At 40.0% G+C, this 16,467-nt stretch overlaps 5 protein-coding genes and 1 non-coding gene across 7 annotated transcripts; 5 read left to right on the top strand and 1 right to left on the bottom strand.

Moving 5' to 3' along the window:
• Positions 1-97: 97 nt before the first annotated feature.
• On the bottom strand, positions 98-170 carry TRNAA-AGC. The gene has a single exon. It is a non-coding gene; the product is annotated as a tRNA-Ala (tRNA).
• A 90-nt stretch (positions 171-260) lies between these two features.
• LOC18012449 (protein arginine methyltransferase NDUFAF7 homolog, mitochondrial) lies at positions 261-2,825 on the top strand. The gene is made up of 10 exons (XM_006395288.2): positions 261-501; positions 579-640; positions 774-917; positions 1,020-1,130; positions 1,240-1,432; positions 1,612-1,670; positions 1,750-1,802; positions 1,896-2,118; positions 2,198-2,306; positions 2,389-2,825. Exons 1-10 carry the CDS (start codon positions 285-287, stop codon positions 2,649-2,651), a joined length of 1,434 nt encoding a protein of 477 aa, XP_006395350.1. The 5' UTR covers positions 261-284; the 3' UTR covers positions 2,652-2,825.
• A 309-nt stretch (positions 2,826-3,134) lies between these two features.
• LOC18012899 (V-type proton ATPase subunit d1) lies at positions 3,135-5,960 on the top strand. Of its 2 annotated transcripts, XM_006395287.2 has the most exons (10): positions 3,135-3,453; positions 3,811-3,931; positions 4,254-4,361; positions 4,467-4,569; positions 4,668-4,748; positions 4,837-4,922; positions 5,009-5,068; positions 5,168-5,216; positions 5,303-5,437; positions 5,534-5,960. In XM_006395287.2, the coding sequence occupies exons 1-10, from the start codon at positions 3,273-3,275 to the stop codon at positions 5,663-5,665; spliced, it is 1,056 nt and encodes a 351-aa protein (XP_006395349.1). In that variant the 5' UTR covers positions 3,135-3,272; the 3' UTR covers positions 5,666-5,960. The 2 variants fall into 2 exon arrangements, with proteins under 2 accessions (XP_006395349.1, XP_024006709.1); XM_024150941.1 differs by having other exon boundaries at positions 4,254-4,569.
• A 228-nt stretch (positions 5,961-6,188) lies between these two features.
• Positions 6,189-9,290, top strand: LOC18012765 (V-type proton ATPase subunit d1). Its single transcript, XM_006395286.2, has 10 exons — positions 6,189-6,530; positions 6,947-7,067; positions 7,466-7,573; positions 7,679-7,781; positions 7,910-7,990; positions 8,077-8,162; positions 8,269-8,328; positions 8,426-8,474; positions 8,559-8,693; positions 8,828-9,290. Exons 1-10 carry the CDS (start codon positions 6,350-6,352, stop codon positions 8,957-8,959), a joined length of 1,056 nt encoding a protein of 351 aa, XP_006395348.1. The 5' UTR covers positions 6,189-6,349; the 3' UTR covers positions 8,960-9,290.
• A 431-nt stretch (positions 9,291-9,721) lies between these two features.
• LOC112083407 lies at positions 9,722-12,002 on the top strand. The gene has a single exon (XM_024151358.1). The coding sequence runs from the start codon at positions 9,811-9,813 to the stop codon at positions 11,869-11,871; it is 2,061 nt and encodes a 686-aa protein (XP_024007126.1). The 5' UTR covers positions 9,722-9,810; the 3' UTR covers positions 11,872-12,002.
• Positions 12,003-12,282: 280 nt separating this feature from the next.
• Positions 12,283-16,356, top strand: LOC18012764 (FACT complex subunit SSRP1). Its single transcript, XM_006395285.2, has 16 exons — positions 12,283-12,400; positions 12,851-13,036; positions 13,130-13,235; positions 13,391-13,527; positions 13,640-13,723; positions 13,799-13,893; positions 13,986-14,094; positions 14,221-14,307; positions 14,395-14,487; positions 14,587-14,784; positions 14,870-15,015; positions 15,107-15,254; positions 15,338-15,442; positions 15,542-15,727; positions 15,876-15,954; positions 16,063-16,356. Exons 1-16 carry the CDS (start codon positions 12,347-12,349, stop codon positions 16,188-16,190), a joined length of 1,941 nt encoding a protein of 646 aa, XP_006395347.1. The 5' UTR covers positions 12,283-12,346; the 3' UTR covers positions 16,191-16,356.
• The last annotated feature ends 111 nt before the right edge of the window (positions 16,357-16,467 follow it).

The following is a 16,467-nucleotide window of genomic DNA, read 5'->3' as shown; positions in this document are numbered from 1 at the left end:
TCATTTGATGGATCATGGTCGTGTAATATGGTTGCAAAAAGATTAGGTTTTTAATTATTTGACTAAATGAAGATAAACATTCATATTGAAAAAAATATGGAGATGCGGGGTATCGATCCCCGTACCTCTCGCATGCTAAGCGAGCGCTCTACCATCTGAGCTACATCCCCTTTGATGTTATAAGTTACAATTACATTATTATAATAGAATAATAAGTTTCTTCTTTACCCTTGACCAGTACCTTACTTGGGTATGTCGGAGCCTGCAGATTTTGAACTGCGAAGATGCTGAGAAGATTACTGACGCAAACACCCTCACGCCGTCTTCTCTCTTCCGGGAGTCCTTTCTTCTCCAAACCCTCTCTTTCATCGATTTCCTCATTATCCTCTTCGTCGGAGCCACCTTGCTCAGGGAGCGGCACCGTTGAACATGTCGAAGAGGCTGGTGCCGTCGCCGGAACAACTATCTCCGTCGACCGTTCTGCTCTCTTCAATCCTCCTGGTACCTATTTCACTCCAAACTCTATAGTGAGATTCAATTTGACAGATTTGGGGGCTGATTGTTTTGGGGAAGTCCAGATCACTCTCATGAACCCACACCTGATTCCGAGCTCGTCAAGCACCTCAAGAGCATTATCAAGGTATCTTCAATTCATATATTTGAGGTTCATATTTGAAAAAAAATCGAAACTCGTGATTGTTGATCGTGTGATTCTAGAAAGATGCTTTTGTGTGAAGTTTGAATCAAATGTGTGAATTTGGTATTCATCACAGTTTCGGGGTGGTCCAATCTCAGTGGCGGAATACATGGAGGAAGTCTTGACTAATCCTAAAGCAGGATTCTACATGAATCGTGATGTATTTGGAGCTCAAGGTGATTTCATTACTTCTCCAGAAGTTAGCCAGATGTTCGGCGAGGTAATTACTTAGCATTTCTTGTTTTTTAGGATTTATGCATTTGTGTTTGGTTCTATGTCCGAGCTTGAGATTGGTTTTTCTCACTTGGTGTCGTGATCATAGATGATCGGCGTTTGGACTGTGTGTCTTTGGGAGCAAATGGGAAGGCCAGAGAGGGTTAATCTCATTGAGCTAGGTCCAGGTCGAGGAACGCTCATGGTCGATCTCCTTCGTGTATGTATTTAAGCTCTTGTGCTGTATCCTTAAGAATTCTAATTCTGTCCCCAAAACCTCCAATGCCAAACGATCTTACTGCTCTTAACTGGGGACTTTTCACATATAGGGTACATCAAAGTTTAGAAATTTCACGGAGTCATTGCATATACACTTGGTGGAATGCAGTCCCGCGTTGCAGAAGCTTCAGCACCAGAACCTGAAATGCACAGATGAAAGTTCTTCAGAGAAGAAAGCGATTAGTGCACTAGCTGGGACACCTGTGCACTGGCACGCTACTCTTGAAGAGGTACCATCAGGAGGTATGCATATTTTGTTACATTTACTTGGAATTTAAGCCTCTCTAATTGTGATTATTTATGATGTTTTTGTCTTAATATAGCCAAATTCAACGTACTAAAATATATCTTAAGCATTCAAAACAATGATACTCTGCATCTTTTCTCATGAAATATCTTTTTCATCTTTGCTTCCGTGGCAGTACCAACAATAATCATAGCTCATGAGTTTTATGATGCTCTTCCAGTTCATCAATTTCAGGTAAGTGTGGGTTAAACTGGGAATATAGTCTTCTTCTTTTAGTAATTGATGTGTATCTTATGTGGACCAATTTATGCAGAAATCTTCCCGTGGCTGGTGTGAGAAAATGGTTGATGTAGGACAAGATTCACAGTAAGTATTAAGGAATTCAAAGAAAAAGGATATATCTCAGTAGTGGGATTTGCAAAGAAAACTCTAGAATTGATCGATACGTTGTTGGTTTAGGTTCCGCTTTGTTCTATCCCCGCAGCCTACACCTGCAGCCTTGTATCTCATGAAACGTTGCACGTGGGCTACACCTGAAGAAAGGGAGAAACTTGAGCATGTCGAGATCAGCCCGAAATCAATGGATTTGACACAAGAAATGGCCAAGAGAATAGGTTCTGATGGAGGTGGTGCACTTATAATCGATTACGGGATGGATGGAATCATTTCAGACAGTCTTCAGGTTTGTGGCCTAAAAATGTTCTGATCATGTTTAAAATGTCTTCGCATTAAACCATCTTTTTTTTTTCATTATGGCTAAGGCTATTAGAAAACACAAGTTTGTCAACATACTGGATGATCCAGGGTCTGCAGATCTAAGTGCTTATGTCGATTTTCCTTCAATAAAACACTCCGCTGAGGAAGCTTCAGGTTTCATTCCTATACTCACTGCTCGTCATTGTAATATGAAGAGTTAACTTACTTACCAGATGCAAACGTGTGTATTGTGCAGAGAATGTCACAGTCCATGGACCTATGACTCAGTCTCAGTTCTTGGGTTCGCTTGGAATAAACTTCAGAGTTGATGCGCTGCTACAAAACTGCGATGATGAGCAAGCTGAGTCCTTGAGGTCGGGATACTGGCGGCTTGTTGGAGATGGTGAAGCACCTTTCTGGGAAGGACCTGATGAACAGACTCCGATTGGAATGGGCACGAGGTATCTTGCTATGGCTATTGTCAACCGAAACCAAGGCATTCCCGCTCCATTCCAGTAGAAAAATTGAAACTTTTAGAGAAGCCACCCTCTTTTTAACTCGGTATATTTTTCGGTTTGTGAAAGTGATCAACAGCTTTCGAATTCTTTTTTATTTGCTATATGTTACTATCAAAAATGTTTAATAAGACCATCTGTAGCACTCTTGAGTTTTATTCACAAGGAGTACTCTACACTTGCCAGTTCGTGCTTTCACAGAAAATGGTTTAATGTTTAAGTTAACACAAAAAGAAGAGAAATTTAGGTTGAGACTTGAGATGAGTGTTATGTTAGTCAATGACAGTTTTAGATAGAATGTAAATGCAAATACTGTATAATGTCCACCCCAAAGAGTTTAAAAGGTAAACCGATAAACTAAACCAAAACTAACCTGAAGGAAGGTTTTCTCGTTCGGTACATTTATCGGTTTAGTAATTACGCGCGTGTGCGTCTTCGATTTAGCAGACCGGTTAAAGGATAATACCGTAGTTCAATCTGCCACGGACGAGATTGCAAACAAATCAAATCACATTCAAAGCTATCTTCTTCGCGTCGATCTCTGGCTCTGCTTCAATTTTTTTCTTCAGATCTTCCCGAAAATCTTTGAGATCTGAATATCTCCGGAAGGGGAAAGAATTGAAGGATGTACGGATTCGAGGCGCTTACATTCAACATCCATGGCGGATACTTGGAGGCGATCGTGAGGGGCCACCGTGCTGGGCTTCTCACCACCGCCGATTACAACAATCTGTGCCAGTGTGAAAACCTTGACGACATCAAGATGCACCTCTCCGCCACCAAATACGGCTCGTACCTCCAAAACGGTGCGTCTTTCACATATGATCCGTGATGTCTCCAAATTTGACTCATTTGTGTAAAGAATTTGATTATTTGACTTTGATTTTGTTTCATGGGTTTTAAGCATTTAAAAATATCAGTCCTTAATTTGATGTGGGAATTAGTGAAATTTCCCCATGAGTCATGACTGATGTGAAATTGGTTTCCGATGGTAGTTATGATTTAAATGTCCTTCATCTACATAAATGGATCTGACATCTGATGTTTTAGACGAGAAAGTGACTCTCAATTTCTCGATTTCTTGTTAAGAAAATTGTTAGTCCTTGTATCTGAATCTGCTTCATTATTGTAAAAAAAAAACTGTTCTTTATCCTTGGCTGCAGAACCGTCACCTCTGCATACCACCACAATTGTGGAGAAGTGCACTCTCAAGCTTGTTGATGATTACAAGCATATGCTTTGCCAAGCAACTGAGCCTATGTCAACCTTCTTAGAGTACATCAGGTTAGCGAGGCATTCCTCATTTTCCGTAAAATCATGATTCTAGATCAATAGGGGATGGTTGCTACATTGTTGTCTTTGGTGGCCCATCTTTTAGTTTCCAGAATTAAGGTAGGTAAGTTTGTTGCCAAAATCCTTCTCAATGTACATCATAATGTAAGAATTGTTGCTTCCCTAAAAGTTTTACCTTTGCCGAGACTGCAACAAAACTGAGCAATTATTCGTTTCCCTATGTTTAACGGAAAGATTATGGTCATTCTGTTTTTCTTCAAATGCTAGCTGCCCTTTGAGATTTTGGGTTTGTTCTTTTACTATTGTAATGCAGATATGGCCACATGATTGACAATGTCGTGTTGATTGTTACTGGAACCCTGCACGAGAGAGATGTTCAAGAATTGATCGAGAAATGTCACCCTTTAGGCATGTTTGACAGGTACTCGAATCGACCTTTTGCATCTTCTAGACCTCATCCCGTAGCTGCTTCAGACCGCTTTTCTTTTTCACCTTTATGTTTTTCTCATTGCTTTCTGTTTTCCAGTATTGCTACACTAGCAGTTGCTCAGAACATGCGGGAACTCTACAGGTTGGTGCTTGTGGACACTCCTCTTGCTCCGTACTTTTCTGAATGTTTAACCTCGGAGGTACAAAACTGAAACTTTTTATCATTTGTAGTTTTTTGTTTTCAGTTTTGTGCCATTGTTATATCACGTACAAATCTTATAGTGTTTATTTTTTGTAGGATCTTGATGACATGAACATTGAGATTATGAGGAATACCCTCTACAAAGCATACCTTGAGGATTTTTACAAGTTCTGTCAGGTGCTAGTCGACTCCTAAACTTTCTGAAAAAAATTCAGAATCCACCTATACTAGCTAACCCCATCTTTTTGTCGGGTATCCAAAACAGAAACTTGGTGGGGCAACAGCAGAGATAATGTCTGACCTTTTGGCCTTCGAAGCTGACAGAAGAGCTGTGAATATCACCATCAATAGGTTAGTAACTACTGCTGTATATCTTCCGCATGATAGTGTTGCTTTGTTCATATTGGCACTGAAACTGGGTTTTCTTTTCTGTGCAGCATTGGCACTGAGCTCACAAGAGAAGACAGGAAGAAACTGTACTCTAACTTTGGTCTCCTGTAAGAAGAATTCCACAGTCAAATGATAATTCCATTCAGTGATTGCATAATATTCTAAAGTGGTTTCCATCACCATGGTTTTGATATTTCTTTTAACAGCTATCCATATGGTCACGAGGAGCTTGCTATTTGCGAGGATATAGATCAGGTAGCTAGATCCGCAAGCTGATATATTATAAACATATTAAAGTTTTAAAATATGGCTCAATGAATCTCATTATCATTCACTGATAGGTTCGTGGTGTTATGGAGAAATACCCTCCGTATCAAGCAATATTCTCCAAGATGTCTTATGGAGAGAGCCAGATGCTCGACAAGGCGTTTTATGAAGAAGAAGTCAGAAGGCTTTGCTTAGCCTTTGAGCAGCAGGTTTGTTTCCCCTTTCCCCTAACATGATGTGTTGTTATAGCTGTTTCTAGACCCATGTCTAAGACTAACAGTGGCTGTTTAAACCTGAGTTTGCAGTTCCATTATGCGGTATTCTTTGCGTATATGAGGTTGAGAGAGCAGGAGATCAGGAATCTGATGTGGATATCCGAGTGTGTTGCACAGAACCAGAAGTCGAGGATCCACGACAGTGTCGTTTACATGTTCTGAGTCTGGCAAGAAGTGTTGAAACACATAGAAGTGTAATGTCTTAATATTGGAGAGTACGAAGAAAGAACCAATTTTGTTGTTGGTGGTTTCTTCATTGCTCCTTTTTTACCAGAGAAATCTGCATGTACAATCTGCAGTTTTACATTCATTGTTATGTCTGAGTGAGAGTGCATGTATGAAAATTTCCCAATAAGAATCTCTCCTATTTATTCGTCTTTTTTTGTTGCCATATTTTGCATCCAGTAAACTACTGTAATCCTCGAAATGCTATATTTGATTGGCAATCAATTTTAAATTTGTAAAAAAGTTCATAGACTTCGAGTTATTCAAGTGTAGACTATTTTTCAAGAGTTTACCCAAAAAAGGCGAAAACACCATTGATCATTTGGTTCATCTGAAGCCGAGACCCAAAAACAATATCGGAATCTCAATTTTGCAGGCTACATTCTTCGGTTTAATAGAACGGTTTAAAAAGCTACTATCTTCTTGGATTTAGCAGACCGGTGCTAAGGATAAAATCGTAGTTTCAACGTGCCACGGACGAGTTCGCAAACTAATCAATCAATTTCACAGCTATCTTCTTCGCGTCGATCTCTGCTTCAATTTCTTTTTTCTTCAGATCTCCCGAGAAGTTCTTTGAGATCTGAATATCCTGTAATTCTCCGGAAGGTTAAGGAGAGAAGGATGTACGGATTCGAAGCGCTTACGTTCAACATCCATGGCGGGTACTTGGAGGCGATCGTGAGGGGCCACCGTGCTGGGCTTCTCACCACCGCCGATTACAACAATCTGTGCCAGTGTGAAAACCTTGACGACATCAAGATGCACCTCTCTGCTACCAAATACGGCTCTTACCTCCAAAACGGTGCGTCTTCCGCATATGATCGCTCTGCCAATCTGTGATGGCCAATGAATTTGATTAGTTGTCTTTGATTTTGTTTCATTGCATATGGGTTTTGGGTTTTAGTCTTTGAAATGATTTCATTCTCCTATTTGATGTGGGAATTGGTGAAATTTCCCGTTGACCAATGTGAATTTGGTTTCCAGCGGCAGTTTTAATTTGAATGCCATTTATCTTCATAAATGGATCTGAAATCTGATGTTTTATACGAGACAGTCATTTCTTGAGTCTCTCAGTACCTTGATTTTTTGTAAAGACAACTGTCCATCTGTTTGAAATCTGCACAATTGTTAGTTCTGATATTATCTGAATCTCTGTTTCATTTCATCATTGTTAAAAAATTATTCTTTATCCTAAGATTTTCCAATCCTTGGCTGCAGAACCGTCACCTCTGCATACCACCACAATTGTGGAGAAGTGTACGCTCAAGCTTGTTGATGATTATAAGCATATGCTTTGCCAGGCAACTGAGCCTATGTCAACCTTCTTAGAGTACATCAGGTAAGCAAGATATTGCTCATCTTTCCATAAAGTTATGATTTTAGCTCAACAGAATATGGTGCTATAGTGTTGTTTTTGGCCTAGTAATTTTGTTGGTATTTAGCCTAGTAATTTTGTTGGTATTTAGCTTTGCCAAAATCCTTCTCAACGTACATCATAGTGTGTAAAATTTGTTGCTTTCCTGAAGGTTTACCTTTTACGAGATTACAGTGAAATGGAACCGTTATTCGTTTCAGCATGTTGACGGCAAAGATTTCTGATCATTTTTGTTTGTAGTTTAGATGCTAGCTTATATTGTTACTTGTTTCTTCCCTGGAATTAGTTTAGTATATGATCTATCAAAATAAGACGCTGGCCTTTGAGATAATCGGTTCGTTTTTCTTTATATTATAATGCAGATACGGCCATATGATTGACAATGTCGTGCTGATTGTTACTGGAACCCTGCACGAGAGAGATGTTCAAGAGTTGATCGAGAAATGTCACCCTTTAGGCATGTTTGACAGGTACTTGAATTGACCTTTGCATGTTCTATAACTCTTCCCGCAGCTTCTTTATACCCTTTTTATTTTCCTTTTTTTATGTTTTTGCTTATGATTCCTCTTTTCCAGTATTGCTACACTAGCAGTTGCTCAGAACATGAGGGAGCTCTATAGGTTGGTGCTTGTGGACACTCCTCTGGCTCCATATTTTTCTGAATGCTTAACATCAGAGGTGCATAGCTGAAATATTTACTTTTGTAATTCTTTTTTTTTTTTTTTGACCTTGTGCCATTAGTTTCTGGTTAGCGGATACATTGGAAAATTATGATTTTCATATCACAATATACTTGTTTCTTTCAGGATTTGGATGACATGAACATTGAGATTATGAGGAATACCCTCTACAAAGCATACCTTGAGGACTTCTACAAGTTCTGTCAGGTGCTAGTCGGCTCCTATATATTTTTACTAAAATTCAGAATCTGCCAATAATACTTAACCTGTTTTTCGCTATGTATCCGAAGTAGAAACTTGGTGGGGCAACATCAGAGATAATGTCTGACCTTCTGGCCTTTGAAGCCGACAGAAGAGCAGTGAATATCACCATCAATAGGTAATTAATTCTACGGTTGTCATCGTGCATGAAACCACAAGATGTTACCATTGTTGTGTTGCTTTGTTCATATAGGCACTGAAACTGGGTTTCCTTTTCTATGCAGCATTGGCACTGAGCTCACAAGAGAAGACAGGAAGAAACTGTACTCTAACTTTGGTCTCCTGTAAGCATTCTACAGACAAACGATCATTCCATTCAATGGTTGCATAAAACTCTGAACTAGCCTTTTCTCACCATGGTTTTTATTTTTGCTTCTTCAGTTATCCATATGGCCACGAGGAGCTTGCTATCTGTGAAGACATAGATCAGGTAAATCCGCAAGCTAATATATTGTAAATATATATGTTGTGCTACAAATATTGCTCAATGAATCCCATTATTGTTCACTGATAGGTTCGTGGTGTTATGGAGAAATACCCTCCGTACCAAGCAATATTCTCCAAGATGTCTTATGGAGAGAGCCAGATGCTCGACAAGGCGTTTTATGAAGAAGAAGTCAGAAGGCTTTGCTTAGCCTTTGAGCAGCAGGTTTGTTTCCATAGAAACTCCAAAAGTTCAGAGTCTAATACATTAGAGTCCGATTGCCTAACGCGTCTTGTTTGTAACTTTCTGTCAGTTTATGTTTAATGCTAATGATGGTTGATTAAACCTGAGTTTTGCAGTTTCATTACGCGGTATTCTTTGCGTATATGAGGTTGAGGGAGCAGGAGATCAGGAACCTGATGTGGATATCAGAATGTGTTGCACAGAACCAGAAGTCGAGGATCCACGACAGTGTTGTCTACATGTTCTGAGTCTGGCAAAAAGTGAAACACACATTAAAATGTGTAATGTGTCTTAAAATTGGAGAATAAGAAGAAAGAACCTGCTTGGTTGTTGTTGGTTTTTCTTCAGTGCTCCGGTTTACCAGAGAAAATCTGCGGATTTACATTCACTGTTTCTGTCACTCTACGTGAGTGCGTGTATTATTTTTACCCAAATAAGAGTCTCTTCAATTTGTTTGTTTGTTTTTGCCATATGTTGCTTGGTTCTCCCAGTAAACTCTTGTACTATCAAACTATTTATCATGCACTTTTATAACACTTTGTTAAATTATTTGGAATGGTTTATACTTTTTAGGTCCAATGATGAAACTTGAAAAGTTGGTTTTCCCTGCGTAATATATCACTGGATCTCTGAATTTTGGGTAATATATGTTTTAAGTTCTTGTCGAAGTCTTATCGTAGGAAACTCTCAAATTCTTCTACATGTCCAATTCCTGCTCCAAAATCTCAAACTGTAGATGCTGATTAGTTGATTGAATCAATATTAAATATTTTTTAATATACAACAAACTAATTGTGGAATCAATAATCACACATATTAATTTAACATGAGGTGTCAACCAAAAAAAGAAGAGATATTTTCATGAACAGTAAACACTGACTAGTGTGGTTGAGTTTTTGCCCATTTGATTTCTACCATTTTGTGACAAACATTTACGGACATAAACATATGCTTTTGTAGCCCAAATGTTTATAGAGTGAAATCAAATCCCTAATGCTACTACCCCCAATTTGAGATTTAGCTGTGGAACAGAACAGATCGAGAAGACTTTTCTCTCTTAACACTCTCTCCTCTTTTCCCCGAGGAGCTCCGTTTTCGCATGACGCACCACCGCATCAACACCACCTACTTCAATGGCGGATCCGCCGGAATCTTCATCCTCTTACTCCTTCTCACCGCCACTAACTCTGCTCCGATTCCAGGATTGGACACCTTCTTGACCAACCAATTCCGCCTCGACCCAAAAGCTACGAACGACTCTTTCGGATCTCTCTCATCCTCTCTCAAGCGGTCTCTCTCCTCTGCTTCCTCTTCTCTCCACTTCTCCTCTCTCTCCCAGTCTCTACTCTCCCTCTCCGTCTCCGTCTCCCTACACGTCCGCTTCGTCGGCGACTCCTTCCCTTCCTCCGCCGCCTCCACTTTCTCCTCCTTCATCTCAGCCGCCGTTACTGGAGACAACTTCCATGTCATCTCTCCTCCTCTTGAATCCTCCGCCGATCACCGCCTCGCCGTCTCTCACTCTCTCCACCTCGACGCTTCCCTCTCTCCCCCTTCTCTCTCCTCCCGCCTCGACGCCTCCTTGAAATCCCTTATCGCCGGCACAACCTCTTCCCTCCGATCTCAGCTCCTCTCCGTTCCCTACGGCTCGATCGACGAGATCGTAAGGCAAGAGTATGAGAAAGAGAAGCATGGAGACGGCGGCGTCTATGTTTACCTGATCTCTCTAGGCCCTCAGTCAAAACCCTACGCGTATAGCTACTCCCATGGCGATTCGTCTGCTGGGTTCACGAAATGCTTGGGTAGTATCTGGACCGGGAAGGACCGTTATCTCTGGATTGATCTCTCCGCCGGACCTGTGGATTACGGTCCTGCGTTATCCGGCGATGGTGTTTTGCCAAGAGGCGAGTTCCACCCACTTGCAGCTTTCCATGGCCGTCCCAAGTCAGAGAAAGCTTTGCTTGCGGATTTGGCCTCGCTTGTGTACAATGCGTATCACGTACTGATTGTTCCTTCTCTGAGAATCCCTGTCTACTTTGAGGAATCGTTGGTAGTTGAGTTTATTCACATTTACGGATCGGAGCATAAGGATCCGATTGGGTTAGATTTGGAATCTGTCAAGAGAACATTCATGGAAGAAGCTAACAATGGTGGGTTGTTGTTAGGAGAACAGAAATTGAGCTTCAAAAGTTTCAGTGTGAATTACAGAGAATGCCCGATTTGTTCATTTGCTGTATCTCGAGGCATGAACTCATACACGTCTAGGTTCTTGTTTGATAACTACACTTTGATAGTGAGTGAGTATTTGGATTCTAAGCATATGCATCGGACACTGACTGAATCAGCAGAGGAGCTGAGAAGAGTTGCAGGGATCCATGAAGAAGAGGAGTTTTCTAGGGTTTTACCTGTTTATGTGTTTGATCTGGATATCAATACGCCTTTGTTGCTTGATAGGTATCACCAGTCAGTTGCTTTCAAAGACATGGTTATTGCTGTTAGAACCAGAGGAACACAAACCGTGAGTGATTATACCTGCAATGGGCGTCATGTGTTTGTCCATACAAGAGACCTAGAACGACCTCTCGTCGGTTCCATTCTCCAGAGCATGTGGGGCGTGTCTTCGACTCATTTGACGTGGAGCCCGAGACATAACTCGACGCTAGTAGACTACACATGGAGCGTTGGTCAGACACCGTTTGGACCTTTCTCTGACATCTCGTCTCTCTCGTTTGTTCAGAAAGATGCTGCTAAGAGGAACGTGCTTTTGACATCGTTGAACACAACTATCTCAAGTGCCATTGATATAATTGATTCCGCGGTTGCTTATGGAGGAGACGTGAACCTTCTGAAACAGAACCGGCACTCTGAGTTCATGCAAAGGTGGAATCTTCTGAAGTACAAGATGGAGAAATCGGTTTCTGCGTTATCGCACAATGATTTCGAGATGGCTTTGTACTACGTGAGATCAGCTTCGCACGACTTGTACTCGATGCATTCAGTGGTGTACCTCGCGTCACAAGAGTTGGAAGCGAGTCTCAATTGTTTCAAAGATCCTCCGTTTCCATGGGGAACTGTTTCAGTGTCTGGAGTAGGGTTTATGGCTTTGGTTTACGTGTACTCGAAAAGAGATAGACTCTTCAGGAGCAAAAGAAAACAGTTCTGAAGATTCCAGGCCATTACGTTGGATAAAGAGTTGATAGTTTGGCCTTTTTTTGGGGTTAATACAACATGTACTATGAGCTTGTTTTCCATTTGGTAATGTTTGAACAAAAGAGAAAATGTCGAATCTTTATTTATAATTTTATATGAAAAGGTTAGGCAAAAGGAAGTTTAGGCTATAAACATGAAATTGTTTTTTCTTGTTAACTAAACCCCTTGTCAGAGCTAATTAATCTCCTTTAATGTCTTGAGTAAACATATTTCAAAAAGAAAACATGAATGATAGTCATCTAAATTGAGTAATTAACCACAAATTGCTGTCAAAAGACAAAAATAACCCCAGATTATTAAAAATAAAGTAATAAAATCGGAATTTTTTATTATAAAAGACTAAAAACCGCACTCCACCGCTCTTATTCATTGTGTGAAAAAGAAAGGACACTCTCTCTTTCTCCTCTCGCTCGTCTCTCATCGGAGCTATGACGGACGGCCATAACTTCAATAATATCTCTCTCAGCGGTCGCGGCGGAACGGTGTGATCCTCCCTCTCTCTGTCTCTATCTCTTATTACGCTGGTTTTTGTAGAGTCTTTGAATTTCCTTTTATATCGCTTTCGCCTTTTCCGCTTGCTTCGAAACCCTAATTCCTTATTCTTGTAGCCTTTTTTTTTTTCCGTCGTTTGATGAATGTGTGAGTATCGGGGAAAAAATTCAGTGTCGCGTATGTTGTTTTCTGGTTCACATTTTGTTTTTTTGTTTTTTAATTTTGATCTTGTAAGTGCAAAAATCGTTACACCTCGTTGCTCTTCTTGCATCTTAAAGATTGATGGAAATTCTTGGCCTACATTTTTGTGATACCTAGTTTTAAGTGTTGTTCCGTGCATATGTTAGCCAGTTTTTCGACACATAAAGGGTAGTTGTTTAGGGCTCTTATATTCCTGAGCATATTATGTGCTTAATTGAGGTTTCAATTTTGTGCTGCAGAATCCTGGCCTCCTTAAAATAAACTCTGGAGGCATTCAATGGAAGAAGCAAGGTGGTGGGAAGGCTGTGGAAGTCGATAGATCTGATATTGTTGGTCTCAGTTGGATGAAAGTTCCAAGGACAAATCAGTTGGGAGTAAACACCAAAGATGGGATATACTATAAGTTCATTGGTTTTCGGGATCAGGTTTGCGCATATCTTCTTGCTTCTGTTGCCTATATCTTCGTTGTATTTGAACTTGATTTCATACTCTGTGTTTGTTTGGTCAATACAATATAGGATGTTACAAGTCTGACTAGCTTTTTCCAAAGTACTTTTGGAAAAACACCCGTAGAGAAACAACTATCTGTCAGTGGTCGCAATTTTGGAGAGGTGCATTTCAATGGTGAGTTCTTTGGAGACTGTTTTCTATTTGTAGAGCGATTTTTTAGTCGGTAATAATCACCATATGCATTTAGTTGAGCCTTTTAAGTTTACTTAAGCTCCCCTAGTCCATTTCTAAAGTGAAAACGTTCTTGGTGTCTCTGTTTATTTTTGCAGGGAATTCACTAACCTTTTCGGTTGGTGCAAAGCAAGCTTTTGAAGTATCCCTAGCTGATGTTTCACAGACTCAGCTTCAAGGGAAAACTGACGTCTTATTGGAATTTCATGTTGATGATACTGCTGGCGCCAATGAGGTACCTATTTCTACTGCAACCTGGTTTCTTTAGAAATGTAATGTCTAGGCTAATATGTATGTAAGTGTACATGCGCTAGCTGAGTTCCTGATTCTATTATATGCATTTACAGAAAGATTCGCTGATGGAGATAAGTTTTCATGTTCCTAACTCCAACACCCAGTTTGTTGGTGATGAAAATCGTACATCTGCTCAGGTAAGCTGCTGATCCTTTTTAGTTATACGGACATGTCTCAAGTATTATCCTGTTGACGCCAAGTGCATGTCTCAGGTTCTCTGTGACGAAATTAAGGTAGTGGCTGACGTTGGTGCTGGATTTGAAGAGGCAGTCGCCACATTTGACGGTATTGCAATCCTCACACCCAGGTAAAACTTGTCATCTTTTTCTTACTATTAGAGTATTAATTGTTCACTTCGTTGTGCTACTGTATGGCTGAGATTGGTTTTTTCTTTCACAGGGGTCGGTATAATGTGGAGCTTCACCTTTCTTTTTTACGATTGAATGGACAAGCTAATGACTTCAAAATCCAATACAGTAGTGTTGTCCGCTTGTTTTTGCTTCCAAAGGTAATATTTTTAATCATATCTCAGGGAATATCTTTTCTACTTATGTTAGCTGTCATCAGATTAGAGGAATATCGTATGATGATACCTATTAATGGAACTCTCGCTATCTGTTTTATGCCTGAGCAGTCAAACCAGCCACATACGTTTGTTGTCATCTCTCTAGACCCACCAATCCGGAAAGGTCAGACAATGTACCCCCATATTGTGATGCAGGTAAACATTACTTGTAATTTCTTTCATTTCAATTTCTTCTTATCTTTTTTCTCTGATTTTACATATCTGTTTTCCAACCTTCTCTAGTTTGAGACCGACTCCGTTGTTGAAAGTGAACTGTCAATAAGTGATGATCTTATGAATACAAAGTTCAAGGACAAGTTGGAGCGATCATATAAGGTATCTATCTGGTCTGCGCTTATGTTATCAATACTTGATAAAAAAAACTTCATCATTAAAGAATTACAGATTGCTAAGGATATGGCTATTAATTTTCAGGGTCTTATTCATGAAGTGTTTACCACGGTGTTGCGTTGGCTATCTGGTGCAAAGATCACTAAACCAGGGAAGTTCCGCAGTGCCCAGGATGGATTTGCTGTGAAATCATCTCTTAAGGCAGAAGATGGTGTTCTTTATCCACTTGAGAAGGGCTTTTTCTTTTTACCTAAACCTCCAACGCTTATACTTCATGATGAGGTATGTTGTTATTGAGGATTGGAGTGTTTTTGTTAGGCTTTGAGATAGGGTTGGTTTGTTTAAACCGTTTGTTTTTCATTTCTAGATTGAGTATGTGGAGTTTGAAAGGCATGCTGCTGGTGGCGCTAACATGCATTACTTCGACCTTCTCATAAGACTAAAATCTGATCATGAACATCTGTTCCGGAACATTCAGAGGAATGAGTATCACAATCTCTATTCCTTCATAAGGTTAGCACGGGGTATTGCAGTATCAACGTTTTTGAAGTTAGTGAGTGTGGATTTAGTTAGTTGAATGAAACATTATCTTCTCCTGCTGCAGCGGCAAGGGTTTGAAGATTATGAACCTTGGAGGTGCGGGTACCACAGATGGTGTTGCTGCAGTTCTTCGGGATAATGATGATGATGATGCTGTTGACCCTCATCTTGAGCGTATCAGAAACCAAGCTGCTGATGAGAGTGACGAGGAGGCAAGTGCTTTATGTCTGACTGAGTTATTACTTCATGTTCTGATGATCACGTTTTTGACAATCGATACTTTTAATTTATGAAGGACGAGGACTTTGTTATGGGGGAGGATGACGACGGTGGTTCACCAACTGATGAATCTGGCGAGGATGACTCTGATGGTAGTGACGGTGGCGGAGGAGAGAAAGAGGTAATAAACTGTTTCATATTCTTCAGTCAAAGTCTTTCACCAACGAAAACATATGTTTAACATTCCTCCTTTTTTATTCCTATAATTGACTCGTTTCAGAAATCGATCAAGAAGGAACCCAAGAGAGAGGCTTCGTCGTCGTCGAAAGGATTGCCACCAAAGAAGAAAGCATTAGTCACAGAAGAAGGTAGTAGTAAGAAGAGGAAGCAGAAAAAGAAGAAGGATCCCAATGCACCAAAGAGGGCAATGTCTGGTTTCATGTTCTTCTCCCAAATGGAAAGAGATGTGAGTTCTCTCGTTTTTTGAGTTGCTAATCCTATTTTATCCGAGAAACTTGGCATCCCTGAGAGCTCAAGCGTTAGATGAAGCATTTTGTGGCGACCAAAAACATTAATTTATACCATTTTCTATTTTGGTGAAATGAAATGAACAGAACATAAAGAAGACTCACCCAGGAATAGCATTTGGAGAGGTGGGGAAGGTTCTTGGAGATAAGTGGCGTCAGATGTCTGGTAAAACTGAAAATCTTCCCTAAAAAGACTACATTTCTTGGTCTTAGCTTAGCATGTACATATGTATGTGATCTTTATTTTGTGTCTTTGTTTTGTATGCAACCGTAGCCGAGGAAAAAGAGCCGTATGAAGCGAAGGCACAAGTTGACAAGAAGCGATACAAGGATGAGATTAGTGATTACAAGAACCCCCAGCCAATGCTTGTTGATTCAGAAAACGAGTCCGACAGTAACTAATTACCCCAAGATTCTCTAGCATCTGAGATTTCTACATAGTCTGTGCTCAGTCACGTTTTTATAAAATCAGAAACATGTGCCTACGGTCTCCAATTAGGAACCTTCTCTTTGCAAGATTTATACATACACATATTCGGCTTTAATTTTTTAATTTGTTTTTTTAGTATGCTCAATAGTCAAATAATATTCGTCTCTTCAAGTGAAAATTATAATCAAAATTTAAAAGAATTAGTAAATAAAACGAAATAAAATATCACAGTATTCAAATAAATAGTTT

Source organism: Eutrema salsugineum, unplaced genomic scaffold (genome assembly GCF_000478725.1).
Source record: "Eutrema salsugineum unplaced genomic scaffold, Eutsalg1_0 scaffold_6, whole genome shotgun sequence".
Taxonomy (NCBI): domain Eukaryota; kingdom Viridiplantae; phylum Streptophyta; class Magnoliopsida; order Brassicales; family Brassicaceae; genus Eutrema; species Eutrema salsugineum.
The sequence above is the reverse complement of the archived record's forward strand: the minus strand, read 5'-3'. Positions and strand labels throughout refer to the sequence as shown.

Excerpts from the sequence above, each read along its gene's own strand:
- LOC18012449 (XM_006395288.2), top strand. The coding sequence starts at position 285 with ATGCTGAGAAGATTACTGACGCAAACACCCTCACGCCGTCTTCTCTCT. Across the intron at positions 641-773 it reads ACCTCAAGAGCATTATCAAG|TTTCGGGGTGGTCCAATCTC; the intron begins GTATCTTCAATT and ends TATTCATCACAG. Across the intron at positions 2,307-2,388 it reads CTCCGCTGAGGAAGCTTCAG|AGAATGTCACAGTCCATGGA; the intron begins GTTTCATTCCTA and ends TGTATTGTGCAG.
- LOC18012899 (XM_024150941.1), top strand. The coding sequence starts at position 3,273 with ATGTACGGATTCGAGGCGCTTACATTCAACATCCATGGCGGATACTTG. Across the intron at positions 4,923-5,008 it reads GTGAATATCACCATCAATAG|CATTGGCACTGAGCTCACAA; the intron begins GTTAGTAACTAC and ends TTTTCTGTGCAG. Across the intron at positions 5,069-5,167 it reads TACTCTAACTTTGGTCTCCT|CTATCCATATGGTCACGAGG; the intron begins GTAAGAAGAATT and ends TTCTTTTAACAG.
- LOC18012765 (XM_006395286.2), top strand. The coding sequence starts at position 6,350 with ATGTACGGATTCGAAGCGCTTACGTTCAACATCCATGGCGGGTACTTG. Across the intron at positions 7,991-8,076 it reads ACTTCTACAAGTTCTGTCAG|AAACTTGGTGGGGCAACATC; the intron begins GTGCTAGTCGGC and ends TATCCGAAGTAG. Across the intron at positions 8,329-8,425 it reads TACTCTAACTTTGGTCTCCT|TTATCCATATGGCCACGAGG; the intron begins GTAAGCATTCTA and ends TTGCTTCTTCAG.
- LOC112083407 (XM_024151358.1), top strand. The coding sequence starts at position 9,811 with ATGACGCACCACCGCATCAACACCACCTACTTCAATGGCGGATCCGCC.
- LOC18012764 (XM_006395285.2), top strand. The coding sequence starts at position 12,347 with ATGACGGACGGCCATAACTTCAATAATATCTCTCTCAGCGGTCGCGGC. Across the intron at positions 15,255-15,337 it reads CTGATGAGAGTGACGAGGAG|GACGAGGACTTTGTTATGGG; the intron begins GCAAGTGCTTTA and ends TAATTTATGAAG. Across the intron at positions 15,443-15,541 it reads GTGGCGGAGGAGAGAAAGAG|AAATCGATCAAGAAGGAACC; the intron begins GTAATAAACTGT and ends GACTCGTTTCAG.